At 37.9% G+C, this 26,503-nt stretch overlaps 1 protein-coding gene across 1 annotated transcript in view; it reads right to left on the reverse strand.

Annotated features, from left to right (window-relative positions):
• TOP1 (DNA topoisomerase I) overlaps positions 1 to 26,503 on the reverse strand; it is a 79,888-nt gene that overhangs the window by 40,322 nt on the left and 13,063 nt on the right. Inside the window, exon 3 of the mRNA XM_010975252.3 lies at positions 11,701 to 11,803. Within this exon, the coding sequence (XP_010973554.1) occupies positions 11,701 to 11,803 (103 nt within the window). The remainder of the gene's footprint in view (positions 1 to 11,700; positions 11,804 to 26,503) is intronic.

Here is a 26,503-nt window from a genome sequence, read left to right on the forward strand (position 1 = left end):
AAAAAGGTATTGCTCCTCTGGAAAGTAAAATACGACATTACAAAGAAAGAGCCATTAAAATGGTCATGCCCTGGGATCTAGCTCCTGGAGATTTCACTTTGGGAAAACATTATAGAAAGATGTTCACTTGGATGATTCCCGACAAAAAGGAAACAAAAACCAACAAGAAAAGCCTGATAACAACCTTAGTGAGTAACAAGAGGGGGAAACTGATATATCAAAGCTATGTATCAAAGTTATCATCATTATGTAGCTATGCTATAATTTGTGAGTCCTACAAACATACATGGAGAATGTTTATGACACATAATGCAAAAAAGGAACATACACAATGACTGCATTTATATAAAAACATGCATGTGGACAAAGACTAAAGAGCAAAAATCACAAGCTGTAGTTTAAGTTGGCAGAACACTGGCTGACTTTACTTCAGTGCACCTGGCAGGCAACTTAGGCACCTTGCTCACAACAGCAACCAATACATTCCACAAGTTAACAAAAGGGATCATGAACTCAAGTGCTTTGAAATGGGGGTCCACCCCAGACACAGGACAGTTGGCAGCAACCCCAGTTGACAGCGACAGTCAGGCCTATAGGTTACATCAGCTCTTGCCTTTTCCACCACAGACTGTATTTCCCATCTGTCACATTTACTACCTCCATCCCAGAAAAAAATTAGATTTTTACCAGCAATGAGCTCATTGGGCTATGACTATCTCACGAAGTTTATTCTAAAGAGATCTGGCTAGCATACTCAGCTACATCAAAGGCTAAAAGGGGAAAAACAAATGATGGCGACTAGTCAGGTGAGAGCCACAGAACCTGGATCAGTAATGTATCTGCTGTCACTCACATCTGTGGGTACAAAAGGAGCCCCAACCAAAGCTAGGAGTTTGGATAACAAACAAGCAGAAAATCTCTGAAATCCAGCCAGGAGGGCAGGGGGCCTAGTATAAACAGGATTACAGGTTTAGGGAAGACTCAGGCAACTGTCACAGATGGAAAAGAATCAACGTCCTCTTTTCTTGTTTTATATACTCTCCTTCTATGTTGCTCTTATTAGATTGTTATTTAGATGTGTCACACATTGACACACGACAAGTTTCTACACGAGCAAACTTTTTAACTCATGAGAGTTGAGCCTAGTTCTAGCGTGCTTGGAAGCACATGGTAATCAACATTTCCCGCTAGACTTTTCATTCTCAGCATTATTATGATGTCACTCTCTACTCAAGGTGCTCTCATAATCTGTTTTTTACCAAAATGCAATGTTTTGTAAACAGATTTATCTTTTACTTTGTACAAAAATGGCTCTCAGTTGTATTAACACCCTTACTTCCAATTCTCATTCATTTCTCCAGCTTTAGAATGACTGGTGAAAAAGCAAAGGCACCAAGATTACAACTGATTCTTCAGAAGTTTACAGATTTGAAATTATAGGCCCAAGGTTCTGACATTACCAGCAAAATGTCTGAGCTTACTATTCCATTATACAAGCACTGTAGTTTAAGCTTTTGTTTTGACAGTAACTTTGTAAGAGGAATTAATAGGCATCTACAGAAGTTTACACCTGAAAGCAAAAAATGTGTAATAGTTGTATTCATAACATTAAAAGATGAATATACTTTTCCCCCCTAAAGTAAGAAAAAAGGAAAAAAAAAACAACCCACTTTCTAGGCAAGCATTGTGTTCAGTGCTTTCACACACACTATTTAATTAAGTACTCACAACACTCCTGTGAAGCAGACTTTATTACCCCCTTAGACTGAAACAGAGAAGTCAGTGGTTCAAAGTCTTATTCAAAGTTATAAAGCTAGAAAGAAGGGAAGTTGGAATTTGAACTCAGTTATTTCCATCTCCAAGTTCAGAGTACTTTCCACTAAATCAATACTGTTATATTTCCATAAAGTTGATAACTATCACTTAAGGTAGCTTGGTGTTAGAGACAAACGCGTGGCCAGTCTCAGATTTGACGTATATGGTCAAAATTTTATTTTACCATCAAGTAGAAACTTTCCAGAATAGAGATCTAGGATATCCGAAATGATAAAACCTTTGGGATAGCTGCTTCTTATTCTGTCTTTGCATGAAACTCTAAACGGCTGATTCAGGAACCTAAGTTTAGGAACACTCTCTCTCTCTCTCTCTCTCTCTATATATATATATATTTTTTTTTTGTGCTATACAGTGTAATCTTGTTTATCTATTCTACAATTTTGAAATCCCAGTCTATCCCTTCCCACCCTCCACTCCCCGGTAACCACAAGTCTGTATTCTCTGTCTGTGAGTCTATTTCTGTCCTTTATTTACGCTTTGTTTTTGTTTGTTTGTTTGCTCTTGTTTTTGTTTTTTAGATTCCACATATGAGCGATCTCATATGGTATTTTTCTTTCTCTTTCTGGCTTACTTCACTTAGAATGACATTCTCCAGGAGCATCCATGTTGCTGCAAATGGCATTATGTTGTCGGTTTTTATGGCTGAGTAGTATTCCATTGTATAAATATACCACCTCTTCTTTATCCAGTCACCTGTTGATGGACATTTAGGCTGTTTCCATGTTTTGGCTATTGTAAATAGTGCTGCTATGAACATTGGGGTGCAGGTGTCATCCTGAAGTAGATTTCCTTCTGGATACAAGCCCAGGAGTGGGATTCCTGGGTCATATGGTAAATCTATTCCTAGTCTTTTGAGGAATCTCCACAGTTTTCCATAGTGGCTGCACCAAACTGCATTCCCACCAGCAGGAACACTCTATATTCTTTATTCCTTTATGTTTCACATCCCTCCTTTCCCCCTTGGTCTCTTTCTCAAAGCAATTCTTGGAACATTAGTGTGTTTCACTATAAAACTGGCCTTCTGGCAATCACAGCATAGGCACCTATAAATACACACACAGACCTCCAGTTTTCAGCTTTGGTATTTAATATCACACCAACAGAGATCAGGGGGAAAAAATCAACAAATGACATGGCAATGACAGAGTACCCAGGCTATCCCAGGAAAGTGAAAAAAGTCAACACAAGATCCTCTGCCTGCTAACCAGGGGGAAATTTATCCAGGAAATTCAAAGTTCCTGCTAGAGTAGTAACCCCTTTGTAGGTCATAATTAATCACAAAGACTAGAATGAGATGAAACTATCAAACCTGACTTTCTAAAGGAAACTCAATCCTCTATTTCCAACCGTTTGAATTTAAGAGAGCAAGTTTGGATTCTTATACTACATGAGCTCAGATGATTCAGGGTTAAGGAGCATCTTGTGGTACAAGGTACACTGGGGACTGTTAGAAATTTGGGTTTATGGAGCCCTATTAGGTCTCTGAACACAATGCTAACATCATACCTACTTGTCAGAGGCTGTTCCTGTCCCTGCCTCCAGAAATAGAGAGCAGAGTACTGGGAGTCCTACCCCTCATCCATAACCTCACACTGGCAGGAGTGCCAGTGTCCGTCTTTCTTAGGAATGTACCTGAAGTAAGTAGCAGATGCACTTGGGGATCAAATCCTCTGATACAAAATCACGTCTAAGGCTGTGTCATGGAAGTTAGAAGCAGGCTTTTGGCCAGTGGTAGAAAATGCAGCCAATGTGGGATCAGTTAGGCTGACTCATCATCATTCAGGATTTCCTAGCATGTACCTCTTTTTCCAAGACTTAAAACCGGTTTGACATTCACGGTGGCTTAAAGGGCAGCACCTTTTCCACTGACAGTGAGATGATGGAAATTCTGACCAGTGTAAAAGCTCGTATGTTGACTACCTGTTTTAAGAGATGTTACCTGAGTTTTTCCATTGATCCTGCTACTTTTCCAAACACAATAGTTATAATATGTCAAAGATACAAAATGGGCTTTAACTATAACTACTGGCCAGTTCAGGAGCAGCAGTACAGATGACTGAAATATTGAAGGAACTTCAGTGGAGCTAAGTAAGAAAAATAAACTAGAAGGAAGTCCTAATAACGACCAAAGTAAGGAACTAAAAGATCTGAAGAACAAGTACATTTTAAGAATAATTTTAGTCTGGGATACACTGAAAGCCAAAATACAGACAAGCTAGCATTCCTAAAACCTCTGTAGTGGTCACACTTTTGGATGAAATACGAATTTCATCATCAGGAACTCAGAGAGAAAACACCAAATTATTGGCTATGCACAGAAGCCAACTCCTTGGCTCAGGGCTCATGTCTGTCTGGGGATAAGACCTACCATACAGCAGGGCCTGGACAAGCAGAAGTCAATGCCAAAGAGAACAAATGGGAAGATTCGAAGCCAGAGTGTTCATGCCTATTTTATGCATCAATTAGCTAAATTCCACTAAGAAAAAACTAAACTACACTATTTTTAAAGCAATGATAATGAAACCTTTGGTCTGTGACCCTTGTTGGAGCTGAGCAGGCAACAGAGAGGGCTGACCGGGGTTCCCTTATGGTACTTACTAGGAAGAAAGGTGGGATAGAGGGAAGAAATAGGGGGATGGCCGTAGGAAATCAGGAGAGAAAAGTATTTTCCTTCTGCCCCAAGAGGGCATTTGCTGCCTCTTTAGGAAAAAATGCTGTGTCTGATATTCTGGGAAGTGAGCATGTTGGCTATGGGAAACCATCTGTTAAAGAAAACAAAAACAACAGTCTGTCCTCTATCAGCAATAAAAATATTTAACAGATACTTGAACAGTACTAAGTGCCAGGCACTCTTCTAAGCAATTTAATCCCCATAACAAAACTGAGATAAGTATGAGTATCTTTATTTTATAGATGTGGAAACAGAGACGTGGAAAGGTTAAGTAACTCTCCCAAGGAAATACATCTAATGAGGGCTAACTAGGATTTAAACTCAGGGAGTCTGGCTCCAAGTCATGTACTTGACGGCTCTGGTACCTAACTCCCCAAGCAAAGCAAAAATGAAAACACTGCTAAGGGTACAAGGAGCGTCTTTATCTTTTGCGAACAAGACCTAGCCACTAATGGCTAAGAGGACGAACTCATTCCAGCTACCTGCCCACTTTGTGAAGGCAGCAGACCCCTGCAGGTTGCAGCCAATGGAGTCATAGGGGATTCCTATGGGACAGCCTAGAAAGCTTCCAAGCTGTGGAAGGGGAAATCTATGGCCCTTCAAGGGAAAGCAGGCAATTAAAGCTTAAATAATGTTTGTTAAATAAAGATTCTAGGGTAAATTCAAAAGTTGCCTCTGGGGAAAGAACACAGCAGCTAGTTTCTTAAAGGCTCTATGAAAAGAAGATTTATTTTTTCTTATGAAACAAAATTCAATTTTAATTATGAAATCATAGTTCCTATAATACACTTTGAAGAAGACAACAGAAGAAACAATCTTTAAAAAGTCCTTTTGGGGAAGATCATATACACTTTAACAACTCTGAGTAAGTACGTAATCATTATTTTCTGGCTGTGCCTTCCTCCTTATTTGCAGTGTCTCCTTCCCCTAGATGGAGAGTACTAGAGTCATCCCTGACTTCCACGTCTTAATTCATCCAACAATTTAATGAATTTCTAATCCTCTAATTTAAGAAATGAAGATTTCTTAATGCTCATCACCATTATAGGTTACTAAACAAAATAACTAGAATTATTAAAACTTGAGTTGAGTTGAGTGGAATCTTAGAAATTATCCAATCCTTTGTTTGCAGGCCAGAGGAGATAAATCGATGTGCCCAAAGATGCCAAAGCCAATACATATGCTGAACTCCCATTCCTCTCTTAAGGTCCTTATCTCTATTAATAAACAGACACCCTTTATCCAAGCTAGGAATCCTTTTTCTTAGAACCCTCATGCCACTTGTGGCTAAGTCCTATACTTTCTTTCTCAACTATTTTTAATGTCTTCTTGTTCCCTTCAGAATCAAGTCTCGTCTTCTTGAAATAGTAGTTAATAGTTTTGCCTCAAGCCACTTTTTGGAGGCCTCATTTTCTAACTCATCTTGTTAACCCAGACTTCCATCTAACTGGATTTTTCCCAGAACAAAGAACATCACAATATTTCTTTCTCATTGTCTGGAGTGCCCCTCTTGCTAGCCATCACCTTCCCATGCCAAGATCTTAACCATCTTTCCATGGCTAGCTCAAATACTCTTTCCGCCACGAAATCTTTAAAAAAAAAAAAAAAAAAAAAAAGGATTATAGGTAATATAATAGGGCTACATATCACTGAAAACTAGGTCACCACATTAAATGTTGCATAAGTAACTACTAAATTAAATTCCACTACCAAAATCAACAGCTCCAATTTATCTGAATGATATTCTACTAGGCTTTGAGGTAATCATCATCAATTTAGTATGTTACAGTTTTCCAAAGAGCTTTTATCTGCATAATTACATTGAATTCTCCCCCAACAGACCTGAAAGCTTGACCAGGCTAGAATTGCTATCAACACTTAACCAAAATGGAAAAAGTCCCAAAAGTTAAGCAGCTTAGGCAAGGACACACAGCTAGTAAACGACAGAACCTGAACTCTTGACTTCTACTTTAGTGTGCTTTTCACTGTATCATATTGACTCCTATGTGAATAGTGATGGTACTCAGTTTCCTCATTTCTAAACTACTCAACTTCTCTACTTACCTATGTTAGTTGTCCATCTCCCCCAGACAGGATGATATAGGGATGTGTAGTTGAATGGAGAACTTCAGCAAACGGCTCACCAAAAAAGCAGTAAACACATCTTTTAAATTTGATTGCTTTTAATAATGTTGTACATATAAGAGGTCTACCATTAAAGATGATTTATGCTAAGAATGCAACCTTTCAAGAGAAATATCTAGTGAGATCCTACAAGCCCAGTGATTCCTTATCATCTGGGTAAAAGTATTCTATGTTCCTTTTAAGAGGATTTATTTATTTCTTAGAAGAACCTGAAGTGATAAATATCCATGCTAACAGAAAGAAGCAGTATCAGAGATAGAAATTAGTTTTATTTCACTTCGGTATAAACTCTTCTTGTGATATTATAGGCCAGATAATCAGAGACAGGGTTTTCATAGGGTCAGAATTTAATGAGATTAATATTTCTAGTGACAAAAACTTTAGGGATCTGGGGCCCCGAGAGAGGCAGCACTTGAAATGATCAGGCATCTTAAAACTTACCTATGTGCATTTGAGAAAGAAGTGCTTGCATTTATACTCAAGACAGTTTAGCTACACAAATAACCTTCCTCAGGGAGGGAAATTTGTTTGCTTGTTTGTTTACTGGAAGAAACAAAGTAGTAGGAGAAAATCATACTAGGACTCAGAAGCTCTAGTCTCTCGTCTCATCTCTGCCACCACACTGCCATGTGACTTTGGGCATGTCACCTCAGACTCCTGTCCATACAAAAAAGAGATGAGATGTAATGATTTTAATACTCTCCCCTTATTTTGCACCCTGAATGAGAACAGTAAAAAAGAAAGCATATGAATAAGATTGGATCTCCTGAGATGAGTTCTACATCCCATTCTGTCCCAGAAAGGCTGGTTTCCCATGCTCTGACACTCCAAGTATGCAGTGCATGTTACTAGCCAGGAGAAAGAGGCCTCCTGGATGTGGGTCCTAAGTGTAGCAAAATGAGAAATGATGCTAATATCTAGCAGAGAAGGAAGGAACATAGAAACACTCTAGTGTAAAACTTGTTTCCTCATAATAAATAGCCACAAAAATAGGCAGGGTTGAAGAGCAAAGTGTTAAAATAAAATGAAGCATTCTGGAACAGAACATGCTAAATCTTAATTATTCTGCACTTCAGAGGTGATCAAGCAATCCTCAAGGTTTCCTTAATGTGCTGCAGAAGGAAAATGAAGAAACCCAAAACTACTAAAAGATGAGAAATCACTTAAAAGGAACACGGTGTACAGGATTTTACTGGACTATAACCAAAACACTTGCTTTGTTGCAAAGAGGTGGTGTGTGTCGGTAGAAGTCAAAACAGGAAGTACTTAAAAGTCTGCTTACAACACATCATCTGGGTAAACTGTCTTAAACTTATTCACATGTGAATTAGAGGTCCAGGGCTAGATTTAGTCGTATGTAAACAGAAACTCAGGCCAGGTTCTTCCATGCCTCTTGGCAAACAGGCTATTATTTTCTCGTATTTTGATTAGAATTGAAGAAAATATTACAAGGCACAAAACTGCATAGAACAAATTTCTGAATTTGCCTATGCTATAATCTTGGAAAAATATGTACTTATTAAATAGATGTACAAAATATCATCTCCTCACACTTGTAAAGCAGTTCACAGTTAGAGAGTTTTTATATGTACTGACTCCCAGTATCTCTTCTGAAGCATGCACTAGCATGAGAAAACTAAGAAGATGAGGAAGCGCAGTGGAGGTTGGGGAATCTAGTCAAATCACTTAAGACCTAAGTAGACAGACCAGAACCAGAAGGCCTTCCCCTAGACAGAGGCAAGTAAGCTACCATGAACTTTTCAAGAAAAATGATGTCAAAACTAAATCTTTTATTTTTAAAAAGGAGATTCTGGTAAAACAGGGCAGGACCAAACTTTATGTTTCAAAGCCTTTTATGCCATTTTTACCCAATCTTTTCTCCCATCACAGGTGCGAGTTATGGTTGGTGAAGTACAATTGTGTCAGAGAATAAAAGATCCATTTTCAAAAGCTTATGTGTTAAATATTAACTTCTATCTTTTTAAAGTCTTTTTGGACAGATTTCAGTTAACATAAAAATTAGTATTTCTTCATCTCATCTATAAGGATTTCCTCAGATGATGAAGTTCTTCATGGTCAAGACTATCTTGTATTTTGGCACTTCACATCAACTAGCACATCATAAACATGACTAGCAAGATAAAAATACTCATTTGACATGATCAGTAATTCCACTAAGTATATACCCAAAAGAATTGAGAATAGGGACTCAAACAGATACTTGTACACTCACGCTCAGAGCAGCATCATTCAAAATAGCCAAAAGGAGGAAACAACCCAAGTATCCATCAACAGATGAATGAAGTTTTAAAAATGTGGTACACATGAAATGGAGTACTATTCAGCCATAAAAAGGAATGAAATCCTGATATTTGACAAAATGGATAAACCTTGAAAACATTATGCTGAGGGAAAAAGGACAAGTATTTTATGATTCTACTTACATGAGGTATCTAGAATGGAAACATGCAGAGACTGAAAGCAGAACAGATGCTGACAAGGGATGAGGGGAAGGGGAATGAGGAGGTATTATTTAGGAAGTTCAGAGATTATTATTATTATTATGAATAAGTTCTAGAAATGGATACTGGTGACAGTTGTACAATATGGTGAATATACATAACACCACTTCAAAATGGCAAACTTATGTCATGCATATTTCACCACAGACACACAAAAGTGTTTGAAACATGGGATGGTCAAAGGGAAATACCCTATAGAACATTGAAAATATGTGAAAAGAGGAAAGGCAATGGTAATTATGGAGCCACAGATCATCCACCCATTGATTCAATAAATATATACTACTAAGTTAAGCCTTGAGGATGTAAAATGAATACAACAGACGCCAACCCTGCTCCCAAGGACCTTAAGAGTTTAACAGGACACACAGAAAAATAAATAGACATTTTACAACACCAACACAATTTGGTAATTACTGTGATAGGAATATATTCAAGGTGCCAGAGAACACACAGAAGTGGCATTTACATGAGGAGGGGTGGGCAGAAAGGATGCCTGAAAAAAGTAAAGTCTAAGCTGCAACTAAAATAATATTAAGAGGGAAACAGAGTATTCCAGAACCAGTAACAGCATGTTTAAAATCTAAAGGTATTCAAGAGGGGAGGGTATAACTCAGTGGTAGACTGCATGCCTAGCATGCACAAGCTCCTGGGTTCAAAACCCAGTGTCTCTCCAGTAAAAATCAATAAATAATCCTAATTACCACCCCCTTCCCCACCTCCCCACCACAAACAACAACAAAAACAACAAAATTTACCAAAAAACCTACAGGTATTCAGAAGACACGCTGTGTTTGAGAAACTTATAAGAAGTTCAAGGAGATGAGAAATGGAACATAAAGGTAATTGGCAAGAGAGGTGGCAGAGGAAGAGAGCCAAAGACTGTTAAGAGAATCACTCTGGAAATTGGAAGGAGATAAAAAAGGTAGCCAGAAAGATGGGAAAAAAATGGAGGCATGAAAGCCAAGGGAAGGTGGTTTTAAGGAGGAGGCCTGGGCCCAGAATATGCTATATCCTGGCAAATGGTCCATGTATACTCTGCTGATGACTGTAATATTCTATAAATGTCAATTAAATCAGATTAGTTGATGATGTTCAAAGTCTTCTACAACCTTAATGATTTTTTCTCTGCTTATCCTAACAACTGAGAAAGAGGTAGTAAAATCTGACTATAAATACAGACTGTTTATTTCTCTTTGCAGTTCTATCAGTTTTTACTTCATGTAGTTTGAGGCTCTGATATCAGTGTATAAATATTTATAACTGTTATTTTATGTTCTCCTGATTAATTGGTCCCTTTTTATCACCATGAAATGAACTTCTTTATTCTTGGCAATATTCTTTGCTTTCAAATCTACTTTGGTAGATACTAATATAGGCTGGGCAACTATAAACTGGAGAAGAAAAGATACACGTGAACTGACTGGATTCAACTACAAAGATTAAATTCACTAGACTAGTGAAAATGGAAACTAGATACTGAAGTGATAAGAAATGAGTGGTGGATAAGAAAAGACCATAGGAGTGGTAGATGGTTGGTGAAGAAACATCCCCACTAGAGAATATTAATCTGGTTATTTTAATGGTTCATAAAGACTTATTCATTAAAAATTTCATTAAGAATATTTTTGAAATGTTAATGATTCACTTTAATGATTCTTTTTAGAATAGACTTAGAAAGCAATTCTCACTTTAACTTGTTTATAGACAGTAAGCCAAACTAATGAAGTAGTTCTAAGAAACTCTAGGCCAGAGGCACTTGTTCCAATAAATGACTGAACTTTATGTTCCCTTCTAACAAAGACCACTATGGGAATATTAGGTCTTCCACCACTATTTGGCGTTCTCACCAACAACTGCCTTTAACTCAAATTGAAGTGGAAGTCCTCATTTTCAACAAATGGTCCCATATCCAAAGATACCGTAAGTCTCTGGGCTTGACCACTTGCCTCCTACACCAAAAAATGGCAGCAAAACAAACAAGAAAACATCTTTCTGATCCCTTTTGAATTCCAGAGAGAGCACTACTGAGTTTCATATATACTGGTGGTCACTGGCTTTTCTGAGAGCTAAACCCCTTTGATAACCTGATGAAAACTAGGAATGTTCTCTCTAGGAAAATCTCATATACCCAACCATCTACATATGATTTCAGGGGCTCACAGACCATGGAAGCCCAAGTTAAGAATTTTTACATTTATATCCTTTGAAGTACAGAAAGAAAAAAAAAAAAATAGCAAGTCTCTAATCTAGTCATCTTTTATCAAGCTCCCTGGATACTTGATTAAATGCCATTATGTGTTAACAATTCACCATACTTGCTTTGTACATCCTGATCTGAACAACAGTATCCCCAGTTAGACCTGAATTACCAAGGTCTCCTCTTCACAACTCTGGAATCAAGTCTCTGCTTACTTCGCTAGCCATGCTATTTACCTGTGGCTCAAGTTAAAGCCTATTTCAGGTGAGCCAAATCACGGCCAAACCACTGGTGAATGATGAGGGACTTGCTGGTTCAACCCTTACCTGTTGCTATGCTTGGACTTCTCTCGGTCCTTTTCCTTGTCCTTCTTGTGCTCTTTGTGCCGGTGTTCTCGATCTTTATGTTTATCTTTGTGTTTATGAGAATCTGCAACCATAAGACGTGAGTCAGTTAAGAGGAGTCATGAGCTATCTCTTGCCCACCTACCTTGACAAGCTGGTCAAGAAGCACAATGACAGGATTTAAACGGCATGGCAGCCGTAACGGCACATTCCACTGAAAGGAAAGATTTCACAAAGCAGTCCAGACAAGGCATCCATTTACCCTGCTTCTAAAACCAAGATGTGTTGTACATATACAGGAAGAGTGGAGCCAATTCTACTGTAAAAGTACTTGGCATTCTTCTCCCTAGATCTGATACTATAAAGACTAAGCAATAAATGATTCAAAGGGATAAATCTTGAACACTGATTCTCAAGATCAGACGGCTATCTATGTTACTTCTGGAAAATCCAAACCTTGAGAGGTAACTGTTTTTAAATCAAATTTACTGAAGTACAAAATTTCTACACAGTAAAATATACACATCTCAAAGATACAGTGTGATAAGTCTAGCAAATATATGCACAGATACAATCTCTACCACAATCAAGATTTACAACAATTCCATCACCCCGGGAAGTCTCCCTTGTGCCCATTCCCAGTCAATCCCCATTTTCCACCCCATAACCCGAAGCAATCACTGATCTGCCAGCACAATGGATTAGATTTGTCTAAATTTCTAGTCTCAAACGAAATAAAATTATATAGGATTTATTACTCTTTTGTGTCTGGACTTCTTTCACTCAGCATATTTCTGACATTTAACCATGTTGCTGGATGAATCAGTAGTTGGTTAGATTTTAATACTGAGTGGTATTCCATTGTGTGGATATGCTGTAATTTAATTTATCCATCCACCTGCCGATGGATATTAGCATTATTTCCAGGCATTGGATTTTATGAATAAATCTGCCAAGAACATTCAAGTCTTTGTGTAGACATGTTTTCATTCCTATTGGGTACGTACTTAGTAGTGAAGTTACTGTGTCATACAGTAAATAGCTTAACTTTTTAGGAAACTGACAAACTATTTTGAAGTGATTGTACAATTATACATACCCATCAACAATGCATTAGAGTTTGAACTGCTACAAATTCTCACCAACACCTAGTATTATCAGTCTTTAATCTTAGCCATTCTAGAAAGTGTATAGTGGTACCTCACTGAGGTTTTAATCCAGTTTGCTGATTAAATGATGAGTATCTTTTTGTGTGCTTACTGCTCATTCATATATTTTCCTTAGTGAAGTATCCTTTCAAATCTTACCCCATTTCAGAGTTATAGATTTGCAGATACTGATAAATATAAGATAGATAAACAAGTTTATACTGTATAGCACCGGGAACTGTATTCAATATCATGCAGTAACCTATGGTGAAAAAGAATATGAAAACGAACAAGTGTATGTTCCCATGTGACTGAAGTATTGTGCTATACACCAGAAATTGACACATTGTAAACTGACTATACTTCAATAAAAATACATTTTAAAAAAATCTTTCCCGTATTTTAAAAATATTTGTCTTCTTATTAATGAGTTCTAAGAGTCCTTTTTACATCATGCATTACAATTTTTTGGTTAGGTATGTGTACTGTGAATATTCTTTTTTCTAAGGGTTTTATATAGGTAAGGGACAGGGTACTTCTTTTTTATCTATAAAGATGTACAGTTGTTCTAGCACCATTTTTTGGAAAGACTGCTCTTTCCCAATTGAATTGCCTTGGACCTCCTTCCTGAAAATGAAGTTACCACATAATTGCAGATCTGTTTCTGGAGCCTATTTTATCCTTATACAAACACTCACCATCTTGACTACAAACACTTGACATCTTGACATCTTGACAGTAGGGCCTTTATTTTTTTTCCATAGTAAGTCTTAATATCAAGTAATGTAAGTACTTCAGTTTTATTCTTTTTAAAAAATTTTGGCTATTCCATGTCTTCTGTATTTCCATATATACTTTAGATTCAGTTTGTCAATTTCTTTAAAAACAAAGTCAGCTGGGAATTTGTGTTCATAGGACAATCTGAAGAGACAAGACATCAAAATATCACTGTGTCTTTTGATCCATGAACATGGTTATCTCTCTCCACTTTTTTAGGTTAGTGATGTATCAGAATTAACACAAGGGCCTATTAAAAATGAGGCTCACTGTGGTCAGGTCACTACAATGTTGACTATGAATCAACTGAAATAATCAATTGAAGTTTATGTATCTAACACACATGACAGCTTTAAAGTATGTCCAATGGACTCTTTGATACTCCTTTTTTCAACGTGCAGTCTAATTTCCATCTGCTTAAGCATAGGCTGGACTTAGTAACTCAGTCCTAAAAACAGGATAAGGTAGAAATGTCAGTATGCAACTTCTGACATCAGGTCATAAAAGGCACTGGATCTTTCCCCTTGCTCTGGCGGAAGCCAGCTGCCAAACTGCTAGGACACTCAAGCACCCCTATGGAGAGTACCCTGTAGTGAGGAATTGAAACTTCCTGACAAAAGCCATGTGAATGAACCACCTTGAAAGTGGGTCCTCCAGTCTCAATGAAGCCTTCAGATGATTGCAATCTCAGACCCTGAGCCAAAACCACCCAGTTAAGCTGTTCCTGGATTCCTGGCTCACAGAAACTGTGTGAGAAAACAAATGTTTGTTATTTTAAGCTGCTAAATTTTGAGGTAACATGTTTCACAGCAATAGATAACTAACAATAATGAATAGGCAATGTGTGTGTTTCCCCTACTCCTGGCTCACAGCAAAAGAAGCCACATTTGGCATAATCCACTAAGTATCTCTTCTGTACCAGGCCCTGAGGAAACAGAAATTTGCAATGACCTTACCCCTAGTTACAAGGTATTCTCATACCACAGGGATGTGAAAAATAAAATATGGTGTTATAATTAGGACTTGAACCCAATCTTCCATGTAGCAGAAACAATCCTCCAACTTCTGAAAATCTCAAGTCTAAAATTTCAAAATGCTGAGTCAATCCAATACACAAAGTTGGTGGCCCCTATGTACTTGACAGTAATTAATACCCTCATTATGTCTGCTCTAAACTAGCACTTATGGTTAAAACTGTAACAATGACAAAACAAGTCACCAGCACCATAATCTAGAACAAAGTCTGTGTTGTTAGACTTTGTTTATAGGCCAGAATTAAACAAGAAACAGAATGTCAGGATCTGATATTATAGCCAAAGGGTATGGCAGGGACATAATACAAAAACAAACAAACAAAAAACACCCCCACTCTGTGTATAATTCAACAAACACATAAACATGTACAAAAAAGACTAGAAGACAGATACCAAAATGTTAAAAGTAGTTATCTTCAGGTGGTAATTTAACGAACAATTTGAGTTTTTGTGTGTTCACTTCATCTGGCTGTCCAACTGTTCTCCCAAGATGAGTCACCTTCATGTTAAAAAAGTTATTTTTAAAAATTACCAGGCTTTAAACATTTATTGTGACAAGTACTAGTGTACACAAGGAAAAGGTAGTATTATTAAGTCACTAAAAAGCACTGAATTTAAAGAAAAAGAAAACTAAATAAAAGATAAATTGGAAGTAACTCCAGGCAGGTTTCAGATAACCAGTCTGCCAAAACATTGTCTTGTTAAGTGCACAGAACCTCAAAATTGATTTTAAAGCCAGGTCTCCAATTCTTTTAAAACAGTTGCTAACCCAAAAACATAAAATCAAAATGTCTGGTAAGAAATTAGAGGTTGTAGCTGAAAATTTCACTGATACAAATAAGGTCTAGGTCAAAGATCTGAACCCCAAGTTTCCCTAATTTAAAAAGAAGTTACATGTCTACTATATGCTCATTGTGCTATGTGCGCTGTGACAGGTACCAAAAAGAGTAATATATGACAACTTCTTCAAATATCTTAACTCAGACTGGGCTTTCTGAGGAAACAAGACAGGGACGCAAAGTGGAATAAGATGTCTCCTTAACACCAAAAGTGTGTAAACAAACTAAATTACCAATAGACAAGGAAACAACTGTGGAAATGATCTACAGTAGGTAAACTGATAGATAAATAACCTTTAAAGATGCATACGAAGTACTTCTAGGTTAATCATGTCTGGAATTAGCTTTACAACACCCTCAGACCAAAAAAATGGGGGGATATGGAGAGAGATAAAACAGGATTGGAAAAAGACCGATAGTTATCGAAGTGGGCAGACAAGATACATGGGGGTTTACCATACTACTCTCTACCCAAATATGCTTAAAACTTTTCACGGTAAAAAATTAAACACTATCTTTAAACTTCATCCTTCCCAATCCCTCATTTTTATTATATGAGTACAGCAGGAAGACTAGCGTAGTCCAAGAGAGCATTTGTGTTAAGAAGCAGTAAGAGATAAAGTCTGACAGATAAAATTAACCAAAGAGTCAGGGTGTCCTACTCTCAGGATGACAAGGAGCCGTTTCCAGCAGAAAAGGAACAAAATAAAAGCCATACTTAAGATTAACTGAAGGGCAGTGTGGGTAGAAAGTAAAAGCAAAGTAACTAGCAAAGTAACTAGTTTTTGAAGCAGTCTAGAAAAAAGTTACTACTCTCAGCAAAGGGGCTGAGAAGGAAGGAAAAAAATGTAAAAGCATGTTGGAAAAATGGTAGGAGAATCAGTTCCAGGAACTCACTGGCTATGTGTAATCCAATAAAGGCCAGGGAAGTGTCAAAGAAGACTCAAAGACTTTAAGTCAAGGTGACTAGGAGAACGAAGTGCCTTCGAAAAAGGCACTGATGCTGTGCAGAACAAAGACAAGAAGGAAAAAGACTGGAGAAATGATGAAACTAACTGAAGTCATACTGTATTTAAGGTAACACTGGGACATCTAAAAATGTTGGTCAGAAGAGAAGCCAGTAAGTGAAAAAGTAAAGCCAGTAAGAGCAGGATGATATATATTCCCCACGGTGAAAATGTTTCTAGACAGCGTACTAATGGCCTTGAAGATTACTTTTAGTACATACTTTTCCCCCTTAACTGGAATTCATCTAAGAATAGATACTGTTCGTTTCAGAGAAAAGATCTTGTCACTTCAAGCATATGTTAAATGCAAAAAGAACTGTTTTGAAGTTGACTGACAGATTAGAAATGAAAGGTGCAAACCACTGTATATCACCAGAATACCTCATTAATTGAGAAATTCAGGTCACCTAATAATCTCCTGATAACAAGTGTTTCAAATCCTAGCATTCAAAATTTCAAAATGATGACATGGGAGGAAGACCACTGAAATAAGGCAGCCTTGAGAAGACAGAAGACATGTAACAAGTAATTCCTTTCACTCTAACTTAACTAGAGTTACTCCCTAAGGATAGGTAAGTAAATGCATACATATACACAGAATAGGAATCCACATCTTTTGTTATTGTTACCTAAGATGTTTCTTGAGGTTAACAAAGATTTTAAGTAAGGAGATTACCAAATGACAAAAGAGGTAAGTATCTGTGTCTTCCACTGCAGGAGTAGTTGCTGGCTAGCATTAAACAAGGACTTGATGGATAATGTGAAAATAAAACTTTTACTTCTAGGTTCAGAATTATACTCTGAGGGCCAATTCAGCTTACATTTAAAATGTATTCTTAAATCCAAAGCACCCTGCTCAAGACTCATCAGGACAGACTCTGCCCTCAAGGAGTTTGCAACCTAGTAATTAAGACATGAACCCAGACAGCCAGTGGCAAGTAAGGGAAAAGGGGCATTAATATAGGTGCCAGAACCAATCTAGAGTACTTAAAAACATTGTCACACTCAGTTTCCTTGCCATTCTTATGATAAGGAAATATTATTCCCATTTCACACAAGAGTGATAGTTACATCCCTTAATAAGGGTACACTTGATGCAAGGCTTTATGTATGCTTTATTTATCACCTCTAGTTTTGGCAACTCTGGGTGGTATTAATTTAATTAAATCTCACATTTTTGCCTCTTAAAGTCTCTAAAAAGGTGTATATGGTTCATATAACCCCTGTGGAAGGGGAATTTGGTAATGCCTAACAAAACTAACTAAAAGACTCTTTTGACCCATCAATCCATATCTACGAATTTAGCCTATAGGTACACTTTAAAGGCTAAAAATTTATGCTGGTCTACGTATATGTGAAGGCAGAGAAAATTAGGTCAGCAGAAACCTTTCGTTTTAGACTTGCTGAAATGAATTAAAATTCCTTCCCTACCCCCAAAATCTCAAATATGAAATGACTGACCTTAAAGTGTTTTTACTGCATCACGATGCTCCTACATTTAGAAAGATCAGACATTTTCCTAAATGTCTACACATGAAACATGTGGGTGTCATTACCTCCATCTCTTACATGGTGACAGAATTTTCTACTTTTCTCTCCTGCTCTTATTTTTCAGTCAGGGTAGTATGGCAGTAGGGTTATGGGCATCTGAAAAAAGTCTTAAGAGTAAAAATAATGAATCTGGATTAACTGCCTCCTTTGTTTCCCAGTGAAAAGTAATATAATGAGGAGAAACAGCCTGATTTCACCAGAGAACAGAAGAAATAAAGAGCCTGGATCCAAGAGGGCAGTGAGGAGTCAACAAAGGCTTCCAGGAGGAGGCAGTGTTTTAGCTAAGTCTTACCAAAGGCTAAGAGGGGGTTAGCAAAGCAGAGGAAGGAGAAAGGGCACTCTTTGCAGATGAGCCATGATTTATTATTACTGTTGTTGTTGCCAAAAAATTTATCTTCTCATGACTGAGCAAAATTAAGTGAGATATACTCCCTGCCAGTTAGGAAATGGTAGAGTTGATTCTTGTCAGAAGTATATCAGAAAATAAAATCCCAGAGGGTGAAGGTATAGCTCAAGTGGTAGAGCACATACTTAGCGTGCACGAGGTCCGAGGTTCAATTCCCAGTACCTCCTCTAAAAATAAACAAAGCTAATTACCTCCCCCTGCTGCCAAAATAAAATAATAAATAATACAATAATAAATTGAATATTTAAAAAGTAAAAAAAAAAAAAAGAAAATCCCAGAGTTATATTTAATTTGCCTCTCTCTAAAGCCATGTGTCCCCAAAACAGTTTCTTAAAAAAGATATAGATACACTCTTACTGCTTTTAGCTTTAGAGTCCTAATCCTCTGCTTAGAAAGGAAACAACCAAAACACCTAGGCATAAGAAACGTCAGTTATCAAGTAAGTCCAGCAAAATTTGATCCAACTGTTATAAAGTCCCTGAAAGCTGGTCTACTCCCAGCATGACAGTTTGGAAACCAGGTACAGAGCCAGCCCCAAGTAGCCAAATCAGGGTCAAACCAGGCATCAGGTGAACAGTTCACTCTCACAGGCACATGTACAAATTACATGAAAAAGGAAGCCAAGTCCGTAAAACACTCTGTTAAGTATGTTTAAGAATGATGCAGTTAGCACAAAAGATCATGGTTAAAACCTAAGGACAAGTAGACATTACAGACAAATACAGAATGCTGGAAACAACCTCTGAAGGAAGCTAGAGGAAGCAGGCTGGTTCAACAGTGAAAAAGATCCAATTCAAATTCTTATCGTACCACTTACTGTATGAACTTGGGTAAATCTTACTTAACTACTAGGTCTGTAAGGCAGCATAGGTCAGTGATTAATAAAAGTTTCAAATTTCTTCATCATTAACTTGATACCTGTGATCTTGATGAATTCACCTGTTACAGATGAAACTGGAGTTCATCAAATTTAAGTGACTTTAAAGAATTTTATTTCAAGAATCAATCAAATTCTGTGTATGGTTTTAATGGAATTCCTGGCTAATCTCCACAAAATCGCAAACATATTGACAACTGTCAATAAAGTACAACTGTTACTGAACCCTCTTCACGGTTAATTTACATAGAACCGAAATGAGCCTACCCAATCTTTCCAAATAACTTAGGGTTCAGGTTTTATACATGCATTTAAGGCAGCAGCCACACCCATTCACCTTACCTGAACAGCCAATGACAAAAGTCCAGAAAAGAAAAGTACTTATGAAGAAACAAGTAAAACTCCTGGCCTGCTGTAACAATCCTAGAGAAGCCTAAAAAACCTACAGGTTTTAAGGGATGCTCAGATAACACCAGTTAACACCCTCAGGTAGTAACATTTGCATGAGTTTAGCAGCAATCAGCGTGTGGCTAACAGTGTTGCCAAGCTTATTCCACCCAGGGTCACTAATGCAACTACAATTCAACCCAAGCACAAACATTTACGCTTAAGAAAGAGAGAAAAGACTAAGGAATTGGCAAAGATTACTGATCATTTGATCAACTACTCCAACACCTTTAAGGATTTTACCACTCCACTATTTTTCTAAACTATTAGGGTAATCAGATCGAGGCAGGAGAGAAGAGTCCTTTGCTTCCTTAGAAACGCAGAGAATTTTCTGGTATAAAGAAGGGTATTTTGCCATGTTTTGAGGCAGACCTCTTCACACTGACTTTGACAACAGGTTTTGAGATTTAAAGCAGCAGCGGTATAATATGATGGGCTCCTTCAAAGATAGTCAAGTGTGTAGAGGATGGGGGTAGGTAATAGTTAATTCAACCAAAAGCTGCCTTGCCCAAAGAGGCCCTCACAATACCACACTGTCAAAGATAACCTCTGCTCATCTCTGACACACAAATATATAGCCAGTGCATTAGGAACAAGGCGACTAGAACAATTTAGGCAAAAACATTGGGTAAAGAAATTAATTTTCTAAAGAAGATATTTATCACATGCTCATTTATTAAATCACTTCTACTGGGATAAATCTTCTTCCTCCCTGACCTTCAAACCCATGGATGCTACATCCCCAGAAGCTGTAGTTTAAACAAAATCCACTTTTCTACTTAACACTCTACATCCAGTATGTTCTAACACTTCTAAAGACTGTTTTTGTCTAGGACAGATAACAAGCTGGACTGAATGATAAAGACTGGCATCCGGAGTGTGGTCAGTATCAAGGGTGAGCAAATCTCCCCAGGAACTTAATGCCAAACTAAAAGCAGTCAGGAAGGCTGAAACCCTGTCACTGGAAGGGGGATGGGTTGAGGGATGAAAGAACTCTACCCTTCCCTCTCCCCCCACAAAGCTGTCTAAATTGAGACTTTACCAATGTTGATTTAGTTTCAATCCAGGAAACTCAGCCTGTGATCCATCTTAATGGTGGCTGATTTCAATTTGTAGCCCACAGAAGAGTCCTTATCATTATTTTACAGCGATTCTCATTGAGAACATTTCCAAAATTCCAGGGCACAGTTAATAGCCTTTCAAAGCATGCAGGACAGAGGGTGTTCTGGCTGAAAGTTCAAAGAGATCTGGAATTTGAAAGAAAAATATTGGAAGGATCCAGCTCTAAAGAAAATCCCTCAAAACTCAAAAATGAGAGAAGACATTAGTAACATTTCCAATTTTTAAAGTCTAAATCATCACTTGTTCTCCCTAGATGTGTGCTATATACAAGAAAGATCTTTTGTCATGAACATACTTTTCATTACTGAAATGAATGGGGTGTCCCCATTAGGGACCTAGTACTCTCAAGCTAGTAACACAAAAAACAACTCCCAGCTGAGAAGGTGGCAGAAGAAAGTGTGTATTTCTTCATCTCTCCTTAAGGAAGTTAGGGTTTACAATAGTCATTCATTCAATTATTTCTTGAGTACCAACTTTATGCCAGGCATTGTTCCAGGCATGGAAATACAGTAGGAAATAATACCGATTCTCTGCCCTAAGTCCCATAATAAGTATAATAGCCACCCCAACCCTTCGCAACAGCAGCAGCTGTTAAATGAGTAACTTCGAATACAGAAAGGGAGGAAAGGGTCTACCTAAACACCCAAGTTTCCCTGGACTTAGCCCCATGAAGTTCCAGAATCAGACTGTAGTGCTGCAGGTAGAAAAGACCTTCACAAGAAGTTACGGAGGCCAAGTCAAAGACGGGGTCAAACAATAAGATGAATATTGCCAAGTATTTTGCAAAGCGATTAAGTTTTTTCTCAATATTCAATACTTGGTAAAATTTTATCATCAGAAACTTAGCAAGAGTTGCTCAAAGATAGAAGTCCAGCATTTTCCATTTTATTTTTTTCAGTTCTGCAACAATTTCAAATTTCTAAAACCTATCCCAACACTTTCCCAAGTGTCTACATGTTCAGAAGAAATTCCACAAACTGGCTTAAAATCACTTATGTGAACCTACCTTGGTTCTTAAACATCAGCAACCAACTCAATCCGGTACAAAATAAGGGTTAAATGGTCATAGGATGTTTTCTCTTCCAGTAAACTTCCGCATTTAAATTTGACTCCTTTTATGCTTTTACAACACTACAATTACCTTACTCTGTCTTTTCAGCCCCTTCCTGTCTATGCAACCTATTTTAACTTGTTTTACAACTTTCTCTCCTATCCTACTCCTTCCATTACGCTCCTTAAATTCAAGTTCATCTTTCTCTCTTCCTCTGGTTCTCATTCCCAGGGACTAATTGAATTCATTAAAAATAAAAAACATGCAATGTCATGACAGGGTCCTGGGTAATATATTTCTCTGCTCTGGTCTCAGTTTATTCATCTGTAAATTAACCTCTATTGATCCCTTACAATTCCAGTCACAAGAATTCTATGACATTTAAAATGTTCCAGTTCAAACAAATTAGGGTAAAAAGAAAAAAACTGAAATGCTTGACAGCAATGGTTCTTGGGTGTAAGACCTGGGAATAAGATAGTCCCCAGATATGTGTTACTTTAATACAAGCTCTCCAGGTAACTAAAATTCAGAATCACATTTTGAAAAAAAACTGCTCTGTTGTTTCTTGGTCCTCTGGGCAGGAATTAATACCAAACACCAGCTACCTGCAATAATGGACATGCTACTGATTTTATTTTCAGTTTCTATTTCAATTGGGTCTCTGTTCCTTTAAAAGGCAGGCACAAGGTGCTGAGTTCCTGGGATCAATTGCTACTATCCCAGCCCCTATTTGAGAGAAAGAAAGAAGAGCTACATAAGGGGTAACACAGTTTTAGAATAGAAAGGTCCTTTAGAAAAGAAATTTTCTTTGTTGTTTGGACATCAGGGCTGAGTCATGCCTAGGGACAGGTAACTTGAGTCCCGCCACTGGGACTCAGTTGGGAAGAAGAACAGAAAAAAGATGGAATAAGACAATGAAGCTACAAGGTCATAGTAAACTTCTGACACTTGGCTTATACAGATAGAGTCCTTTGGGAGCTAAAGGCTACCAAGTTACATGAAAAGAGTCCAATGAGCTTCCTGTGATACACACAAGTGCCAACTGGTCAGATAAGCAACTGGCACTACTCACCAATCCAGGGGTCAGCAAAATTTTTCTATAAAGGGATAGTTAGTAAATAGTTTAGGTTTTGTGGCCCATTCAATCTCTGTTGCAAGTACTCAACTCTGCCACTGTAGCACAAAAGCAGTCAAAGATTATATGTAACTGAATGAGCAGGGCTGCATTCCAATAACATTTTTTTTATGGACACTGGAATCTGCCTTTCCTATAATTTTCCTGTGTAATGAAATAATATTCCCTTTTTAAAAATTGAAGTATAATAGACATATAACATTATATTAGTTTCAGGTATACTTAATAATATATTTTTTTATTTTTTCCCCAACCAATAAAAAAAACATAAAAACCATTCACAGTTCATGGGCCATACGAAAGGCATAGTTTGCAGAACCCTGCAACTACTTAACAGTGACTAGAAAGTATCTTCAATGCCCCTGTAGAGAGGTGCCTTTCTGAAGCTCAGTGTGTAAGTGAAGAATATCCTCCTTGCTTCATTCCTAAGGCTTTCTCCCAAACAATATTCATGCTCAGCCTGGCTCCCACTTCTCTCCTCCCTTCAAACAGCCCATGAATGACCATTAATCAACTTGATTTAAAAGTGGTTAAAATCTACTTGCTCTGCAAAAACTAGACAAAGTCAGTCACATGAACGAGATCTCTGAAGGGGAGGCCAAGACTGAGCCCACTGCTAATTCTGCTTCTTAAGCAGCAAGCTAGTTAAATTTGTTATTTATCCTCCTCGAAGTGGGAACAACATCATGCTTGTTCACATACTCCTAACCACTTCCAATGAAATTCCTTAGTAAATACGCAGACTTCAGAGATCCTTCTGAAATGGGGGGGGGGGGCCCTGTTCCCAGTTAATCTCTGGTTAACAAAAACATTCTTTTTCTTGAGTACTCAGACAGAGAAGTTTTACTGATTTCTGGAGTAACTGGCTCCAAGTACAAGCTGAATTGCTAAAACTATTATCCAGGAGTCTATGCTGCAGAAGCAGGCAAGCTTTCCTTAACAGGGAAAGGATTACATACTAGTTTAAAGTGCAACAGAGCCTACTAGTCAATGATAATCGGTCTGGTAAGGAGCCACTGTAAATGAAGGCAAGTGCTCTAAGAAATGAAAGCCCTTGGTCTGATACTACATGGGTCACTCCACTACAACCCAAAATTCCCAGGAGGCAATTGAGTCACCCAGGCTCCTCTTTACCTTGTTTTGCATCACATTTACAAATTTAGGCTATGGCATCAGACAGGCCTAGATCAGCCTCCCAGCGCTATGGCTTACTTACAAACTACATAGCCTTGAGCCCCAGTTTCTTCAAAAGTAAAGTGAAAACAGTAAATATTCAAAAAGCAGCTATTTTATTTTATCCCGATCCCATTTCGTCTTCCCACCCCAAAAATAACTGATCATAATTTGAAGCTAAAGCTGAAGGAAATTGGACCTGCTCCTGGTCTTTAAGCAATTTATTCAAGTTGTTTTCTAAGACCTCATATGTTCACTATATGCTACAAGGCTACAAGATCCCACTTTGTTCCATCAGACTAAAATTATCTAGCTAACTGTCTAGTTAACTGTGGGCCAGATTACTTATATAAGTCTACACTTAATATGTTCTCTGTGAGCTTACAAATGACAGGAAGGTCCCAGGTAGGGAACAGAAGCTGATCTGCTTTTACTATAAGCAACGCCTTGGGTGAGTTAACACCTTGAGTGCTATATGCTTGCCTACACAATCTTAGATTCTCTACCACTTATAATATACTACATTCTATGGTTACTTATTACTGACTACAATTTAACAAGTATGAATTAACCTCTTGCTATAGCAACATGCTAAATACTTGCAATTTCAAATGAAGTTGTGAGCTAAAACCTACCATTTTAAAGTATACTGTTCCATAAAGGTATATATAAATGTAAGTTAATCTCTTTTGTCAACTACAAAATAGACATGACATCTCACAGGGCTGCTGAGACAAAAATAAAAATTTATTCAATTCAAAGGACTTTAAATGTTCATCTCTGTGTAGCACTAAAGAGGTCAAGGAAAATGGAAAACTGAACTTTCCAAAGGCTTTGGTAAATGATTTTGGTAAGTCATAAGTCCTCTTAGCATGTTACCCAGGATAAGGTAATGCAGACATACAGAAGGAGGTCCTTTATTCAAACTTGTAACACAAATTCATACCTGTTTTGGATTTGAAAGTTTCAGGAACTCCCAATTATCCACATTCCAAGCAAAAGCTATACCTGAATCTCTTTGCTCTTATCTAAAATTTTATCTAGAGCTATATTGTTCAATATATAGTCACAACCCACATGTAGCTATTTTAAATTTAAATTATAATATTTGAAAACAAAGTTCTTTGGCCACACTAGCCACCATTTCAAGGGCTCAGCAGTCTCACATGGCCAGCAGCTACCATATGGAACAGCACAGATACAGAACAATTTCCATCATGACAGAAAATTCTACTGGACAGTGCTGACTGAAAAGTTTGGATCCAGGTCAACAACTTCCTCTTACTAGTAGGAAGCATGAGGTATTGCGTTGTATGATCTGCTCTCGTCACAGCTGACAAAGCCAGGCTTGAGACTGCCTTGCCTTGCACTCTCCACTTCACCAGGAACTCCTCTGCTGGAGCCCAGTCAGGGGGCTTTTCCCTACATGGCAAGACACTGTCCTATGTAGTTCCTTAAGGTCAGCCAAAGTTTGCCTGGCTAAACTGCCATCTCAAAAGCAGGCCATTTCTGCAGAGCTCCTGGAGAAGCAGAGCCTCAATGAGTGCTGCCCAAAGAACATTTCAACTAAGGTATTATATTAGTCCACTGAGATATAAGTGAAACTAGATAGAGCAATTATTTTAAGCCTCAGGAGTATGGCAAGCAAATCCCATTTTACTAACTCATCTTTGTTCTCTAAATACAAGACAAAGTTGGAATTTTTAAAAATTTTCGCCTCTGAAAGTAATTAACCAGTACAAGATCCTTAAGATGGTCCTTTGCATTTCACATACTCTTCTGTAGTGGGTTAACATTTTCAGAAGGACATCTCTGCACTGAAAATGCTCTTTTCCCAGGAGGCAAAACTTAAAAGAGAAAAAGGACTTGTCTAACCTGAAAATGTACCTTCTCAGGCCAGCTCAATTAGGACAGGCCCATTCCTGCAGGCTTGTCCTCCTTTGCTTCTATTAAGTGAGCCCTTAATGCCTGGGAAGTAGTGAAAGTGACTGTAAATCTCCTGCCTGTGCTACATAGGAACCCACCAGTTCAGCCTAAGCTGCAGTTGTTTCCAGTGGGCATGGGCCTCAAACTGCCCCAAGACCATACCCTGTCTGGCCATAAAGGTAAAAGTGTGTTGATGCATTGCTTCATGCTTCATGCATTGCTTCATGCATCCTAGTACTAATTCAACCAGGGGGCCCTTTTGTCTAGAATATCACTATTGATTGTGCTTGAA

The sequence above is a fragment of the Camelus dromedarius genome, chromosome 18, assembly GCF_036321535.1.
Source record: "Camelus dromedarius isolate mCamDro1 chromosome 18, mCamDro1.pat, whole genome shotgun sequence".
NCBI classification, from domain to species: Eukaryota; Metazoa; Chordata; class Mammalia; order Artiodactyla; family Camelidae; genus Camelus; species Camelus dromedarius.